Source organism: Argentina silus (genome assembly GCF_951799395.1).
Source record: "Argentina silus genome assembly, chromosome: 18".
NCBI lineage: Eukaryota > Metazoa > Chordata > Actinopteri > Argentiniformes > Argentinidae > Argentina > Argentina silus.
In genome coordinates, this window is record NC_139672.1 from 9,532,461 (window position 1) to 9,547,269 (window position 14,809).

At 47.3% G+C, this 14,809-nt stretch overlaps 3 protein-coding genes and 1 pseudogene across 4 annotated transcripts; all 4 read left to right on the forward strand.

Annotated features, from left to right (window-relative positions):
* Nucleotides 1-81: 81 nt before the first annotated feature.
* Nucleotides 82-2,374, forward strand: mterf4 (mitochondrial transcription termination factor 4). Its single transcript, XM_083690701.1, has 4 exons — nt 82-121; nt 441-879; nt 1,123-1,307; nt 1,951-2,374. The coding sequence occupies exons 1-4, from the start codon at nt 95-97 to the stop codon at nt 2,335-2,337; spliced, it is 1,038 nt and encodes a 345-aa protein (XP_083546827.1). The 5' UTR covers nt 82-94; the 3' UTR covers nt 2,338-2,374.
* Nucleotides 2,375-6,116: 3,742 nt separating this feature from the next.
* LOC310819271 (putative G-protein coupled receptor 148) lies at nt 6,117-7,094 on the forward strand (the record flags this gene model as incomplete). The annotated part of the gene is made up of 1 exon (XM_083690515.1): nt 6,117-7,094. One exon carries the CDS (start codon nt 6,117-6,119, stop codon nt 7,092-7,094), a length of 978 nt encoding a protein of 325 aa, XP_083546641.1.
* Nucleotides 7,095-8,418: 1,324 nt separating this feature from the next.
* Nucleotides 8,419-10,587, forward strand: LOC310819272 (putative G-protein coupled receptor 148; the record flags this gene model as incomplete). The annotated part of the gene is made up of 4 exons (XM_083690516.1): nt 8,419-8,735; nt 8,971-9,231; nt 9,488-9,650; nt 10,192-10,587. The coding sequence occupies 4 exons, from the start codon at nt 8,419-8,421 to the stop codon at nt 10,585-10,587; spliced, it is 1,137 nt and encodes a 378-aa protein (XP_083546642.1).
* A 758-nt stretch (nt 10,588-11,345) lies between these two features.
* LOC310819273 (platelet-activating factor receptor-like) lies at nt 11,346-14,610 on the forward strand (annotated as a pseudogene). The gene is made up of 2 exons: nt 11,346-11,970; nt 13,854-14,610. The product of its transcript is annotated as a platelet-activating factor receptor-like (transcript).
* The last annotated feature ends 199 nt before the right edge of the window (nt 14,611-14,809 follow it).

Sequence of the window (14,809 nt, forward strand, 5' to 3'; positions counted from 1 at the left end):
GATAAACATTTTGCACTCTGAACTTTCTCATGAGCCGGAACGGCCTGAAGGTAGTTCCAAAGACGAGAGGGAAGTATTTTGGAGACGGACAAGCATGAGCGTTCAAGTGGCTGGGCGTCAGGTGAGCTGTCGTCCAAATTCTCACTATTTCTTGTTGTTTTGCTTCTGCCAAATGATCGGTTTCATCGTGGTAAAATAACAAAGTCCTACCTTTTATAAATGCAGTATGTCTACCACGGCAGTAATGGCTAATATTCACGTACAAGCTGGTTAGCTAACGCGTTAGCTCCGCTAGGTCAAGTAGGGGCCAGAATTCACGGGCTTGACTTGATTAACTTGTCACCATGCGTATAATACCTATCACCAATACATTGACGGTGAATGACATTTTCCCATCTGTTTTAACGACCTTTCTTCATCTGCTACTATCTATTCTGTAGGTTCTTCGATGGACCCTGAGAAGTACATGTTGCTCTGCCTTGAATCCAGTTGTGTTTGGTAGACACCATGTACGACAATTACTCCCCACGTCGTGCAGACTCCTCTCTTCCACCCACAACCAGAGTAGCGCATACCAGCAGCACAGCGCCGAACCGGCCCAGCCCTCTCTACGATCGAGCAAAGAGCTGTCCCTGCGCTCCCTCCTCGACATGGGTTTCACAGACACCGAGGCACAGGAGGTGTACGAGGCTACACCCAGAGGTCGAGGAGGGCAAGGGGTTGAACATGTTCTCTCTACTCTCACGGCGCTGTTCGTCCTGGGTCTTAACCCCTCCACTGTCCTGAAGGTGCTAGAGAAGTGTCCGGAGCTTTACCACGTGAAGGGGGCTGAGCTGCAGCAGCGCATGAACAACCTGCGGAAACTAGGACTGCTTGAGGGTGAGAATGATAACGGTCTTTGCTCTTCACAGATTTAAAGTCACCACTTAGCATCTTAATGGATTATAGTGCTTTAAGTGTGACTAGAGTCAGACATTGGGTCAGAACCAGATACATTGCTTTGGATAATTGAATAGGCCTAATGCTATACATTACGATTATAGGTTATGTTCTCCATATTTTTTTTTTCCATGGCTAACTTTAACATCATCTCCCCTCTCTGCAAACCTGCTCTCCCTTCAGGCAGTCTTCAGAGGGTGGTGAGCCACTACCCTCAGATCCTGACCCTACATGTGAAGAGGGTCAGAGCTGTGGTGCGCTTCCTCAGAGAGAAGTGTCTGTTCACCGTCCAGCATGTCACAGACATCCTCCGAGACTCCCCAGCCGTGGTGCATGAAGACCTGGGACAGCTGGAGTACAAGTTCCAGGTCAGACTGAATGGCAGTAATAACACTGCAGTGGCATACCTTATGTCTAATATTGACAATATTAGTAAGAGTTGTTGAAATGAATTGCATTTACAAGACACTATACTTTACTGCCACACAACCATGGTTGGTGGTATTTGTTTTTGCTCCAGCATGGAAGCTCTGACATGCAAAGAAACATATACATATATACACACAGCCCCACAACTAATATATATATACATACATACATACACACAGCCCCACAACAAACATATACACACAGCCCACAACAAACATATATATATATATATATATATATATATATATATATATATACACACACTGACCCACAACAAACATATATATACACACAGCCCCACAACCGACATATATATACACACACACAGCCCCACAAGAAACATTAATCCACATTCATGTTTAAATGTATAATGTGTACATTCACATTCCGTGCCTAGCAGCATCATTAACAGTCAATAAAGTCCATTGCACTTTTCCAGTGAGACTAGAATATATTTTTCTGAATACGTCAGTTTCCCATGATTTGTGAAAAAGTAGAAGTAAACATAGACAGCATTACGATGGTAGCCATACACCATCTAGCCATAACCCCCCCACCCCCTGTCTCTTTCCATCTCTACAGTACGCCTTCTTCCGCATGGGGGTCAAGCAGGCGGAGATGATCAAGTCCAAGCTCTTCCGGGTCACGTTGGAGGAGATGCGCTGCAGACACTGCTTCCTGGAGCGCAGGGGGATGTACCAGACGCCAGACAAGAAGGGCCAGACGCTCATCCTCAACCCCAAGCTCATCGACATCCTCAGCGCCACCGAGGAAGCCTACCTCACCGACATCGCCAAGGCAACGCAAGAGGAGTTTGACGTGTTCCAAAAGATGATGGCGAGAGAATGGCAGGGGGAGGATGAGGAGAAGAGGGACATTGAAGCTTGGAGTGATGATGAGGAGGAAGATGATGATGATGATGAAGAGGAGGGAGGGAAGAGTGCTTACATGAAGAGACGAAAGAGATGAGGCTAAGGACTGTGGTGGGGCTGAAGTAAAATAGACATTTTGAATAGATGCAGCTGTTTATCACTGTCAACTGAATTAATAAAGTATTTGTTTCCTTTTGATTTAATCATGAATATTTCCTGTCTCATTGGAAAGAGTGTAAGGTTTACCCTTGAACATGCTGTCTCTAACCAACTGTCTCAGTACCTCCTTCAGAACAACCTCCTTTACCCTCACCAATCCGGCTTTAAGGCTGGGCACTCTACTGAGACTGCTCTCCTTGCTGTCACAGAGGCCCTCCACTCTACTCGAACTTCCTCATTCCTCGTTGTCTTTCTTCTGGACCTGTCCACTACATTTGACACAGTAAACCACCCGATCCTTCTCTCCACCCTCTCAGAATTGGGCATCTCTGGCTCTACACTCTCTTGTTTTGCGTCCTACCTGGCTGATCGCTCTTACCAGGTGACGTGGAGAGGATCGCTGTCCTCTCCACGAGCCCTCACCACTGGGGTCCCCCAGGGCTCTGTCCTAGGGCCCTTATTGTTCTCCCTCTATACCAAATCTCCTGGCTCGGTAATTTCCTCACATGGTTTCTCCTACCACAGCTACGCAGATGACACTCAACTGTTTCTCTCTTTCCCCCTTATGACTCACAGGTGGCAACACGTGTCTTGCAGACATTTCTGCTTGAAAGTCAGCCCACCACCTCAAGCTCAACCTTAACAAGACTGAGCTGCTCTTCCTCCCAGGGAAAGCCTGCCCTCCATGAAAGTCCATAAACTGCAGATAAGAAGCAGGGACCTGAGATAAGCTCTCTCAGAAGAACCCCACTGTTTGTTTGGTCTGTTAATGAAGTTACACAGAGTCATCATATGGAATACACCCCATCCTAACATGTTGTCAGTCCACAGGAAGGTGCTCGAAAGAGAAATCACAGTAGAGAACTCTACTGTGACCTACTCCCATACAGCCAAGAACCTTTGGGTGGTCCTTGACAACCACTTATCTTGTGTGGCGAACATCACAGCGACAGCACGCTCCTGTAGATTCTTCCTCTACAACATCAGAAGGATACGTCCATTCCTCACCACAGAAGCAGCACACCTTTTGGTCCAAACACTTGTGATCTCTCGCCTTGACTACTGCAACACACTCTTGGCCGGTCTCCCCACCTCCACCATCAGGCCTCTGCAGCTCATCCAGAATGCTGCCGCCCGTCTGGTGTTCAATCTCCCCAAATTCTCCCATGTCACTCCCCTCTTCCACACCCTTCACTGGCTCCCGGTAGCTACGTGGATGCAGCAGCCACACTACTCGGTCACGGCTTTTCACTGTCCTGGCGCCCCGCTGGTGGAATGAGCTTCCCACTGCTGTCATGACTGCAGAGTCACTACCAATCTTCCGCCGTAGATTGAAGACCCATCTCTTCAGGCTACATCTTAACGCTCCTAAATACCTCTTCACCCCCACTACCCCCCTCCCCTGTACAAGTTTCTCTCCTTCTTCTAGCATTGTGACTGCCTATGGCCCCTGGTCTGAGCATTGATTACTTTATCTTATGATGAATGATGGATAGACGATTCACTTACTTAAACAAATGTATTTGTTGTAATTCGCTTTGGATAAAGGCGTCTGCTAAATGCCATAAATGTAAATATGTAAATGTAGGTTTAGGGTTAGGGTGAACACCTAGTGCTGCTTATGCTCTAGGCCACTTTGAAGTCTCTGCCCTCCACGAACGACAACACTTGAACAAACACTTGACAGTAAAAACCTAGGTGTGTCTACATGTCTCTGTTGGGATGGCAACCACTGCCTCTCTCATTGTTCTCAGAGCTATACCTGTATGCCCTTCACTTACTTAGCCAGGTATCCACGACAACGATAGGTCATAGATCAACGTCAAATGCAGCCCATATTGATTTCCCTGTGTTCCCTCTCCGGATGGCCTGGACCCAGCATATGGCCTCCTTATCATTAGTATCTGTGTAGCATCTCCGGATATGAGGGGAGATAATCGCATCGACACTGAGAGATAATAGATAACAATACCTTGAATTGTCGTAGCTACACCTTGGGTATTAGTTTAGCCTCGACTGTAAGGAGCGGAAGGGGAGTGCTCGGACATTCCATTCCATAGAGGTCTCCTCATTTCTGCCCTTATTCACTCTCCCTCACTGATCTTAAAGGACTAGGATAGGTTGAAGCAATATGGCGGAACAGTAGTGGATATACACCTTACACCTCCCTGAAACGTTTCAGATCAGCAAAGCAGAAGTGACTAAGGGCCAGGTGGAGGGAACAACTTCTTTGAATGACACCTCCCCCGTGTTCCTGTGAAACAGCTGAGTGGCCAATGCTTTCTACATCCCTGTATTATCTCCTATGAGTCAACACCGAGTACATCAGCTGATAAGGCCGGTGGTAGAGTTCAGTCACACAGCCATTGATTTATAGAAGCATTAAGACTAATGGATGACTGACCGCCACCCACAGATCTGACTGCTGTGAATGAGGTAAGAAAACCAAAACAGGCTTTTATTTGTTGTTGAAGGGAAATGGTTTCATCCAAGACACTTCACCTTTGGTAAATCGATACATTTTTTAAACTTAAGTGCTTTCAGGGGTTTTCCTGTTTTGTGTTGAGGATGATTGAGGGAAAAATGCTGATGGAATATCACAGCTTGTAGGATAAGAGCATTTTGGATTATTTGACCATTAAAGCAAGTTGTTATGTTGTATAATTAATTTTGTGAAGAGTTTAGCTGTACCCTATCAGTATATCAACTGCCAAAAGTCTTTAAGAACCCTAAGGAAATCACTTTTATCAGAAGCTACGCAGTGGTCTTAACAAATCCCTACATTCTGGTCTTAAGAGCAGGGATTTTTGAGCCATGTCTCTTGGCTAAATGGCTAACCATAACCTAATCATCCTCACCTTCTAATTATTCTAATTTGCTAATTTTGGCCCTAATAAATTTTTTCTCTTTCCCAGGTTGTTGTTGTAAATGAGAATGTGCTCTCAATCATTTTCATATGTCTTTGACATTTAGCAGACACTTTTATCCAAAGTATATTTGTCGAAATTAAGTGAATCATCTATACATCAGTCATTATAAGAAAAAAATCTATGCTAGGACCAGGTGCCCTTTGCAGTCAATGCTGCTGCTTTTTCATCAATGTTCCTGGTGAAATAAAAGTATATAACATTGTAACTGTACACTCAAAGAGCAATGTCTGATTACGATGCATAATGGCTTACGTATGTGTGAGTTCATAAACATTAGTTTTGATTATTTGACTACCAAAAAATGCAAAGCAGCTGACATCAGGTTAGAGTCCATCGACTCCTGAGAGAGAGAGAGAGAGAGAGAGAGAGAGTAAAAGTTGTTGCATGTTTACCAGGTATGATAATGCTGATCTGATGTAGATTCCCTTATAGACACTATGTTATTTTAATGAAAGTCCATAAACTGCAGATAAGAAGCAGGGACCTGAGATAAGCTCTCTCAGAAGAACCCCACTGTTTGTTTGGTCTGTTAATGAAGTTACACAGAGTCATCATATGGAATACACCCCATCCTAACATGTTGTCAGTCCACAGGAAGGTGCTCGAAAGAGAAATAAAGGACCGTCTTCACAAACCAAGAACCACTCGACAACGTTGGAATACTGCCAGATTTAAACCACAGGAGAACCTGGTCAAAGTAGTGTTACAGCTGCATCTGAGCGAAAGGAAGTGTCGTCATCACAGAAGACGCTCTCTCCAGTACCTCTCCACACCCGTAGGCTGCAGTATGGTTCAGTCAGCTTACTTGGCCAACATCTCGGACGAGTGGTCCGAGAGCCTCCGCAGATGGCACATGGAGCTCTTCCTCATCCCCACCATGCTCCTCACCCTCGCCTCCCTGGTGGCCAACCCCGTCCTCCTGGCCTGTATCCTGCTCACCCGCTCCCTGCGCCAGGAGACCCGCTACCTCCTCCTCGCCAACACCCTGGCGGCAGACATACCCTTCCTCATCCTTAACGTGATCATCGTGGCCTGCAACGCCCTGGACCTCGCCATCCTCCGCCTGATCTGTGAGCTGCTGACCGCCGTGATCGTCACCTCTTACTGCTGCGCCATCCTCACCGTCACCTTCATGGTGGTCGACACCTACGTGGCGGTCCGCTGGCCCCTCCACTACAATGACCTCCTGCCTCCGGCCCGCACCCGACGCATCCTGGTGGGGGTCTGGGTCCTGGCTGCCATGTACCCTCTCTCCCTGGTGATCGTCATGGAGGTGACGGAGGACGGCAGCACCCCCCAGAGGCCGGCGGTGTGCCTGGTCCTCCTCTCTCTCGGCACCCTGGGGGAGGAGATGGTGGTGGGGGTGCACATCTACCTCTTCATCGGAGCTGTCCTCTGTACCCTCCTCATCATCTACTGCTACACTCGTCTCTACATGGTGACCAAGACCCAGGGCATCTGGCGGAGCCGTTATTCCCGGGCCCGGGTCACCGTCCTGCTCCACGGGGTGCTCCTCTTGCTCTACTTCGCCCCAGGGCTGGTCTTCACCTTGGAGCTGTATCTGTTCAAAAAGAACAGTGTGAGCCAGGACCTGCTTGTGTGGATCAACACACTGAATATGTGTGTGTTCATGCTGCTTCCCAGGGCGTGCGCTCCGTACCTGTACAGCCTGAGGTACAGGCAGGTCTCGGACACGCTGCTGCAGCTGCTGCACAGACGCAAGAGACTCAGGCAGGTCACTGTGGTCGAGAGGGACACCTTCTAGACATTAGAGAAGACATCAGACTTTGAGAAACACTACTAGCCTAAAGGGGCATTCATGAGACATGTCCTGCGGGACCCTGATTTGTTTTGGATAATATGTTTTTATATCTCAAAGTCTGACAAAAAACAGATATGAAATTACCTGTGTGTTTTATACGTAATTACATATTTCAGACACAGAACCTTCTAGATGCTAGAAAAGACATCAGATTTTGAGAAACACTGGCCTAAAGGAGGGATATTTGTGCTTTTTACATCTGTTTTTTTTGTACCACATGACTGAAAGTATGTCTGTTTGTGACTGTCTTGGAATGACCACAATGTCTCTCCAAAGAATTAAAAACATTCTTGCCAGATTTAGTTCCAGAGCTCCCATTCAGCCCTTTAACTTTCTTTGTTTTGTTCGTAGGGCTTTATGGAGGATGTGGTAGTATTGTGGGTAACTGTCCACAAATGTTTTACTTGTCCATGATCATTTGTCAACACATGTACTCATTTTCCACTGCCTACTGCCTCCAGTCTCATGGTTTGTTCAAAATTGTTCAACTTATAGTCAGAGGCTTCCTTACCTTAAAAGTAGCCTCTGAGCCAGGACAAACTGTATTCCATGATTCCATGGAGGTGTTTAAATAGTTAGTGGTGGCTAGAGATATCTGAAGTTAGTAGTGGCTACTGGCCCATAGACTACTTTCAAAGTAAGGAACAATCTGACAATAAGTTGAAAAATATTGGACAAACCCTTAAAGGTTAAATTGTTACTCAATAAAAGATGTTTGTGTTTATAAGTGTTTAAATACTTGAAAGTGTCCCTCCTCAATCTAACACCTGATATTTGAATGAATGGTTTGTAGATGCACATATTATTCAACAGAGTGACATCAGTCTTTTTCCTCTTTCTTCCTTTTTGTCTTTATCATTCCCATTCTAGCCATTATGGAAATCATCCTCCCCTCCCCTCCCCTCTCCTCTCCTCTTGCATTGTTTCGATCTATACTGGGAAGGTAGGAATCAATTTTACACAACTCAAAGGAACATAACTGTTCATAATGTTCCTTAACACATGAAATATAAACGAAATATAAACAAACTGCATAAACCCTGACACTGTTGGAAACACAACGAAAATACAGTACTTCTGTCCATTACCCTCTGAGCTCTTGTTTGCACAACACTGGGTGTCCAAGGTGACCATTAAGACATGGATCGGTGCTTTTTCGAAGACTTCACACTCAGAGCCAATCACCTCTGCTGGAGATAGACAAACAGGAGAGCAATATAGCAGAGCACCGTCTCCCCTAACTCACTCAGTGCTGAAAGATCTGGACATGGCGGAAGGTGATATACAACAGCAGGTGCTGGCAGAAGTGACAGGGACTGATGGGGACTTGGTCCTGTCTCTCCTGTGTACCTTTGGGAACTGGTTCAACAGTTCCAGCCATGCTAGGCAGCACGTCAGCCGGGGCTCCTCGTCTGAGACCAATGCCTCCTCCAACCCCATCCAGAGACAGGTGGAGCTCTTCACCCACCAGTGGAACATCTTCCTTCCTCCGCGCCACACGAGGGCACTGCAGGTGTGTCCCATCCTGGTGTTCCTAGCTGTATCGTTGGTGGTTCCGGTCATCCTAGCCCATGTCCTGAACAGGTGAGTCCCCCTCAACCCCTACCATGCCCCCACCTCCCCACCCCACTCTCACACACCCCAATATCCTACATCCTGTCCCCCGCCCTTACACTTGAAAATGTTAAATTCAGCGATCCAAATGCTGAATTGAAGTGATTGATTTATGATTATGATATCATCCCTCTTTCTTTTCCTTGTGTTCTGCCCTTCTCTTCTTTCATCATCATCATCCTCGTCATCATCATCCTCGTCATAGCCCCCAGATGCGCCAGGAGACGCGTTACCTGCTCCTTGCTAACGCGTTGCTGAGCGACCTGCTGTTTGTGTCTGTGTACATGATCAGTACGTGCCTGAACGCGGCAGGGGTGCTGATGACACAGTGGGCCTGCGCTACCCTGCTCTTCCTGCTGGGGGTGCTGTTCATCGCAGGGATCCTCAGTACCAAGGCTATGGTGCTGGACACCTCACTGGCAGTGCTGTCTCCACTGCGCTACCTCGCCCTGTGGCCCGTGTCCAGGTAATGGTAAACACAGGCTGGGTCTTATCAGTCTTATCACTGTTTTCCATTGGTTTATAGGATGATGATGGCCTCTCCCTGTCTCTTTTTTCCGCCTCCCCCTCCTTTCTTTCTGTCTCCCTCCATCTGTCTCCTTCCCCCTCTCTCTTTCTGCTCACCTCTCTCTCTCTCTCTCTCTCTTTGCTCCACCTGCCCCCTCTCTCTCCCTCTCTCTCCCCCCCCCTCACTCTCTCTCTCTCTCTCTCTGTCTCTGCAGGACCAGGAGGGCGATGGTGGGGATCTGGGCAGTGTCGGTGCTGGTCTCAGCAGCGCCTGTGGGGGCGTTTATGTGGTACCACTCCACTGGACCCTGCTCCCTCCATATCTGCTCTCTGTCCCTCTTCATGGTTCTCACCGTCAGCCACTCCACACCCATGCAGGTAGCCATCAATCAACCAATCAGTCAATGAAAGACTGTAGTACTTCTTTAACACACCGGTTTAAACAATAGAGGGCGCACTCCCCTAAACTGATCATATGGGGACCATCATGTAGTCACATCTTCTGTGACTTGAGTGTGTCATATCAACTCAGCTGCAGTGTCTCAGGTCAGTCATTTATTGCCACCAGTAGATGGCGTCATGCACCTGAAAGCCATTCCATTGTGTAGATAAACTTATTGAACACAAATACCAATACGTTGACTGAATTGGCTGATGCCTTCGCAACTCATAGGAAGACCCACCCTTGTTGACCACATGGCGTCCCTCATGCTGTCACAAAAGCAATGAATGGGAAAGATAGACGGTGCCTAGTGCATATTCTAAGCATCGCTCTGTTTAAACCTGTTACATGTGTCTAATTATAGATACCATGTGACTGTAACAACATGAATAGTCCTGACGTTATTACTATGGTAGACTGTCATCATCATCATCATCATCATCATCATCATCATCATCATGAAATTGTGCTACCCAGGTGTCCATGCTCCTGACCGTGACAGGCGTCCTGTTGATCCTCCTCCTGGTCTTCTCCGGCTACGTAGCTCTGTACTGTCGCACGCGCATGTCGGGCGTGTGGCGAGGCGAGCGCTCGTCCCGCGCCAAAGGCACCTTCCTCATCCACTACCTCCACCTCTTCCTCTCCTTCTGCCCCATGCTGGTGCTGGTCACCGTGCTGCTGCTCTACGCTCACCACGACGCCGTGGACCTGCAAGCCAACCTGTGGGTTTCCCTGGTGGTGTGTAACGTGCTACTGGTGTTGCCTAAAGCGCTGGCGCCGTACCTATACGGCCTCCGCTACCGGGACCTGCGAGGGCCGCTGCTCAGTTTCTACGGCCTGAAGAGGTCCACCGTCGTCACCCCCGTCATGTGACGCAAGGGGGTCAATACATAATGGACAATATTGTGATGAGGAGAAGGAGGAGGTTTATGTGGTGTAAGAGTGGCAATGCCTTGAGTATACATTATGTACAGTATGTTGTGTGTATGAGTTCTACAGTGAGTGTTTATGGACTCACAGTGTATGAATGAGGTATGACCCCTGCAACGTGTGTGTTGAATGTGCTACATGATCTCACAAATCAAATTTCCTTGGAAATGAACAATAGAAGTATCATTTAGTATAATTATACACTTATCCATTTGTGGTTAATGTATCTAGGTGGGTGAGTGCCATTGACATACTGTATGTATACACTATACAAGGAAGGCCTGCCATAATGTACGTACCAGTGTTCCATGTCTTCAGCTCATCTACTTGGTTCTTCTAGAACTGCAGCTCCACTCTCTGCTCCACCACAAGGATTTCCAGGTTGTTCACCATGTGTCTTTGCTGTATCACCATGTATCTCAGGTCCTTCAGCTCGGTCCAGATGTCAGGTTGGCACACAGACAACCACACAGTCTGTGTGTCGGTCAACCCCCCCCCCCCCCCCCCCCCCCCCCCCCCCCAAAGAATGTTTAGGTAAACTTCCCCTGGGATGCGGTTCCCATTATCAATTTTAATCGCTTAACAGGAAGTTTCTCTCTCTCTCGCTCAAAATGAGCAAGCTATGAAAAACCATCTGCTGCTTTTGATATCAGAGAGGAGAGGAGACGATGGATGCCAACAACTGTTCATCTGAGCCTACGATGCCGCATAGGTACGGGGTGTTTGCCGTGGTCTACAGCATGGTTTTGATGGTTGGATTACCGCTGAACGCACTGTCCCTATGGATCTTACTGAAGAAACACGGGCTAAAGTCGTCCAACGTTGTGATCACGGCCAGCTTGGCGGTGTCTGACATTCTGTTAACCCTGTCTCTACCCCTGCGTATCTACTACTACGCCACTGTGTACTGGCCATTCGGCCCCGTGATGTGCACTATCGTCGCTATGCTGTTCAGAATCAATATGCAATCCAGCTCCACGTTCATCACCTTTCTCAGTGTCGACAGGCTGATGGCGGTGGTCTACCCCCTCCGTTCGCGAGGACTGCGCCGTCCAATGGTATCCCTGGCCGTTTGTGTGTGCACCTGGATAGTCATCACTGCCCTATGCACGCCCAATGCCCTGAGTTACATCAAGAGACTGAGAGAGACTGGATCTGACTGCTTTGTGATCGGTGATGATGACAACCTGCAGTATTTTAAGTTTGTAGTTCTCACAGTACTGTTTCCCCTGTTGATTCTTCTGGTCGTCAACGTTGTCTCCACCGTGCTGGTCTTCAGAACGTTGTACAGGCGTCATGTGGACCTTGCAGACAAGAACCTGAGGGGTATTATGATGATATTCGTCATGAACCTGCTGATGTTTCTCATTTTCTTTTTGCCCTATGCTGTCATGGTGGTTTTGGCTCATCTGAAGATTGTGGTTGTAGAGATGGTGGAAGTCGCTATGTGTCATGCCATCATCAACTGTTGTCTTGATCCAATTGTGTACTATTATTCTTTGTCTGCCCTTGGGAAAAGAACCGCAGAAAGTAAGCCATGAGAGAGCAAGGTCTGTGTGTTTGTGTGCGTGCATGTGAGAAGGGGGAGAGTTTGAGATGAAGAGAACCTGTGTAGTCAGCCAGTATGAACCTGTGTAGTCGGCCAGTATGATTTGTTTCTCATAAATAGCAGCTGTATATGACAGCTGCATTTTGAAATAAATGACTTATCCTCATGAAACAATTGTAGCCCGCATGCCTTTATTGCTGTATGCAACTCTTACACAGCCGTACACATTCGCAGTGGCAGGAGAGCGTTCACCTGTATGGCCTACTCTTCTGTCACAAAGAAACAGTCCTCCATAGCAGTGGTGTCATGCCCATGGAGGGCTCAAGGCCACGTGCCCCCTGAGATTGGTCCTGTTTCAAATGTTTTCCGATGTTAAATGAATTACTATACTTCCAAAATGAATGCCCATGTTTTATCATCATTATTTAGCCAGCGATCCATCAGGGTATTTTGTAGAGTGGGCACACAAGCCTGAGTCCCCCCCCCCCCCCCCCCTATTCTCCCGAGAAAGGAGTATAATGACCATTGAACAGTTAAAGGGGTATGCTTAGATAACCTATGCAGAAAAAGACACATATTTTAAACATAAAATGATGCATAAGGGTTATGGCTCTAAACGCTGTTTTAGGTGTTTAATGCAAAAATACTTGTGTGCTTGTGTGCCCCCTCTAAAATATTGAGTACATGGTGTCCATACAGTGGTAACTGTTTGTTATGATGAACTTTAGCTGGGGTGTAACTCAGGTAAGACTTTGTTGAGATAATAACCAGCTGCTCCCAGACTTACTGGAACCAAGCTACGTGAGATATCAAGAGGCCTCCCGGATGTTTATCTGACTCTATAAATTAAGAGAAAACCCCCACTTCGTTGCTCTCTTGTGGAACTATGCATTGACCATGTATCTTCCATGTGAGCCCAAATCGGTTTGAATTAAACTATCCTGATTCAACTTTTATTCGGCGTATCTACTTTGTTACATCACCGGTGACTACATTCTTCAACATCCGAAAATCATCATTACACTGTTTGATACAACCTGACACGGACAGTAAGCAGTGAGGGTTTTGCAGACACCGGTTTGTCATGCTAACCATAGTGGTTTCAAAAGACATTTCTCAGAACTTTGAAAAAGATCAACCAAACCACCAGCTTACCTGGTTATCAGCTCATCTGGCTCACACAGTTTCCTGTGAGGGTGAAAGCAGGACCCATAGTTTCCTGTTCCAACACACTGAAATTGAGGAAACTGCAGACACACCAGCAGTGAAGTGTTGGTCTTATAACACACATGCACACACATAATCATCCATCTGCTGTTTATATTGCTTATACTGCTTATACTGTTCATATTGTTTATACTGTTTATACTGTTCATACTGTATATTTTTTAGTACTTCTATTTTATTTTATTCTATTTTAAAACTTATTGTATTGTTGCACTACTCTGTGGCACTGTCACTTTTGCATTTCACTGTATACTTGTATGCACGTGACAAATAAAGAATCTTGAATCTTGAATCATCTTGCTCAGTGAGCTCCAGCAGTGCAGTGCAGTCAGAAGAAGAGTATCAGAAGAAGAAGATTCATTCAGAGGAGTCAGTCAGTCGGTCAGTCCTCAGTTCTGCAGTGATGTCCAATGGCACGTGTGGCACTCCCAAGTTTCTCCCAAATTCCCAACTACCTACAGCATGGCACTGGGCTTGCCCCTCAACGCCCTGTCTCTGTGGTTCCTCCTGTGCCGGCTAGGGCTTCGTTCCGTGCCCGTGGTCTACATGACCAACCTGGCCCTGTCCGACCTGCTCTTCACCTTCTCCCTGCCCCTCAGGGTCCTCTACTTCTCCACGGGACGATGGCCCTTAGGAGACCTGGCCTGCATGATCCCAGGGACTCTCTTGTGGAGTCAACTTCTACTCTAGCTCCTCCTTCATTACCTTTATCAGTATGGACCGGCTACTGGCGGTGGTTTACCCCCTGCGCTCACGGCCGTCTCTGGCCGTGTGGGTGGCGATCGCCTGCCTGGCGGTGCCCATAGCCCTGAATCACCACACCAACTGGGACGAGAAGTTGCGGCTATATGGCGCTGCTTGGAGAAATACGCTGAGGGAGAGTGGCAATTCGGGTTCTACATCTTCTGCGTGCTCACGGTCGTGGGGATCCTGGTTCCGTTCGCGGTCATCATGGGCTGCACTGTAACTGTGGTGAGGAAGCTTTGAGCACAGGAGACCCAACCTTCCTCCTCTTCCTCTCCCTCCGGACGGACCATGGGTAAGAGCAGGATGGTGAGGCTGTTTCTGACCAACCTGTTCATCTATGTTGTGTGCTTCATACCGTTCCATGTCGTCTCAGTCCTGTTCGGCCTTACAAGTTGGGCGTCCTGCAAGTCAACTTCTTTCACCTCCATATTGTGACTTTGTGATTGGCCAGCACGAACAGATGCCTGGACCCAGCCCTAAAAACATCCAGAGAGGATAAATGACTGAACGGCTGAGAGAGATGAGAATGCTAGGGACGGTCGAAACACGTGAATGCTGTTGTTCCCCCAAGCAAAAATCTGAAACGCTTTGTTGAAATACTGTATATAACAAGCTTTTTTTTTGTGGGTGTACCCTCATCTT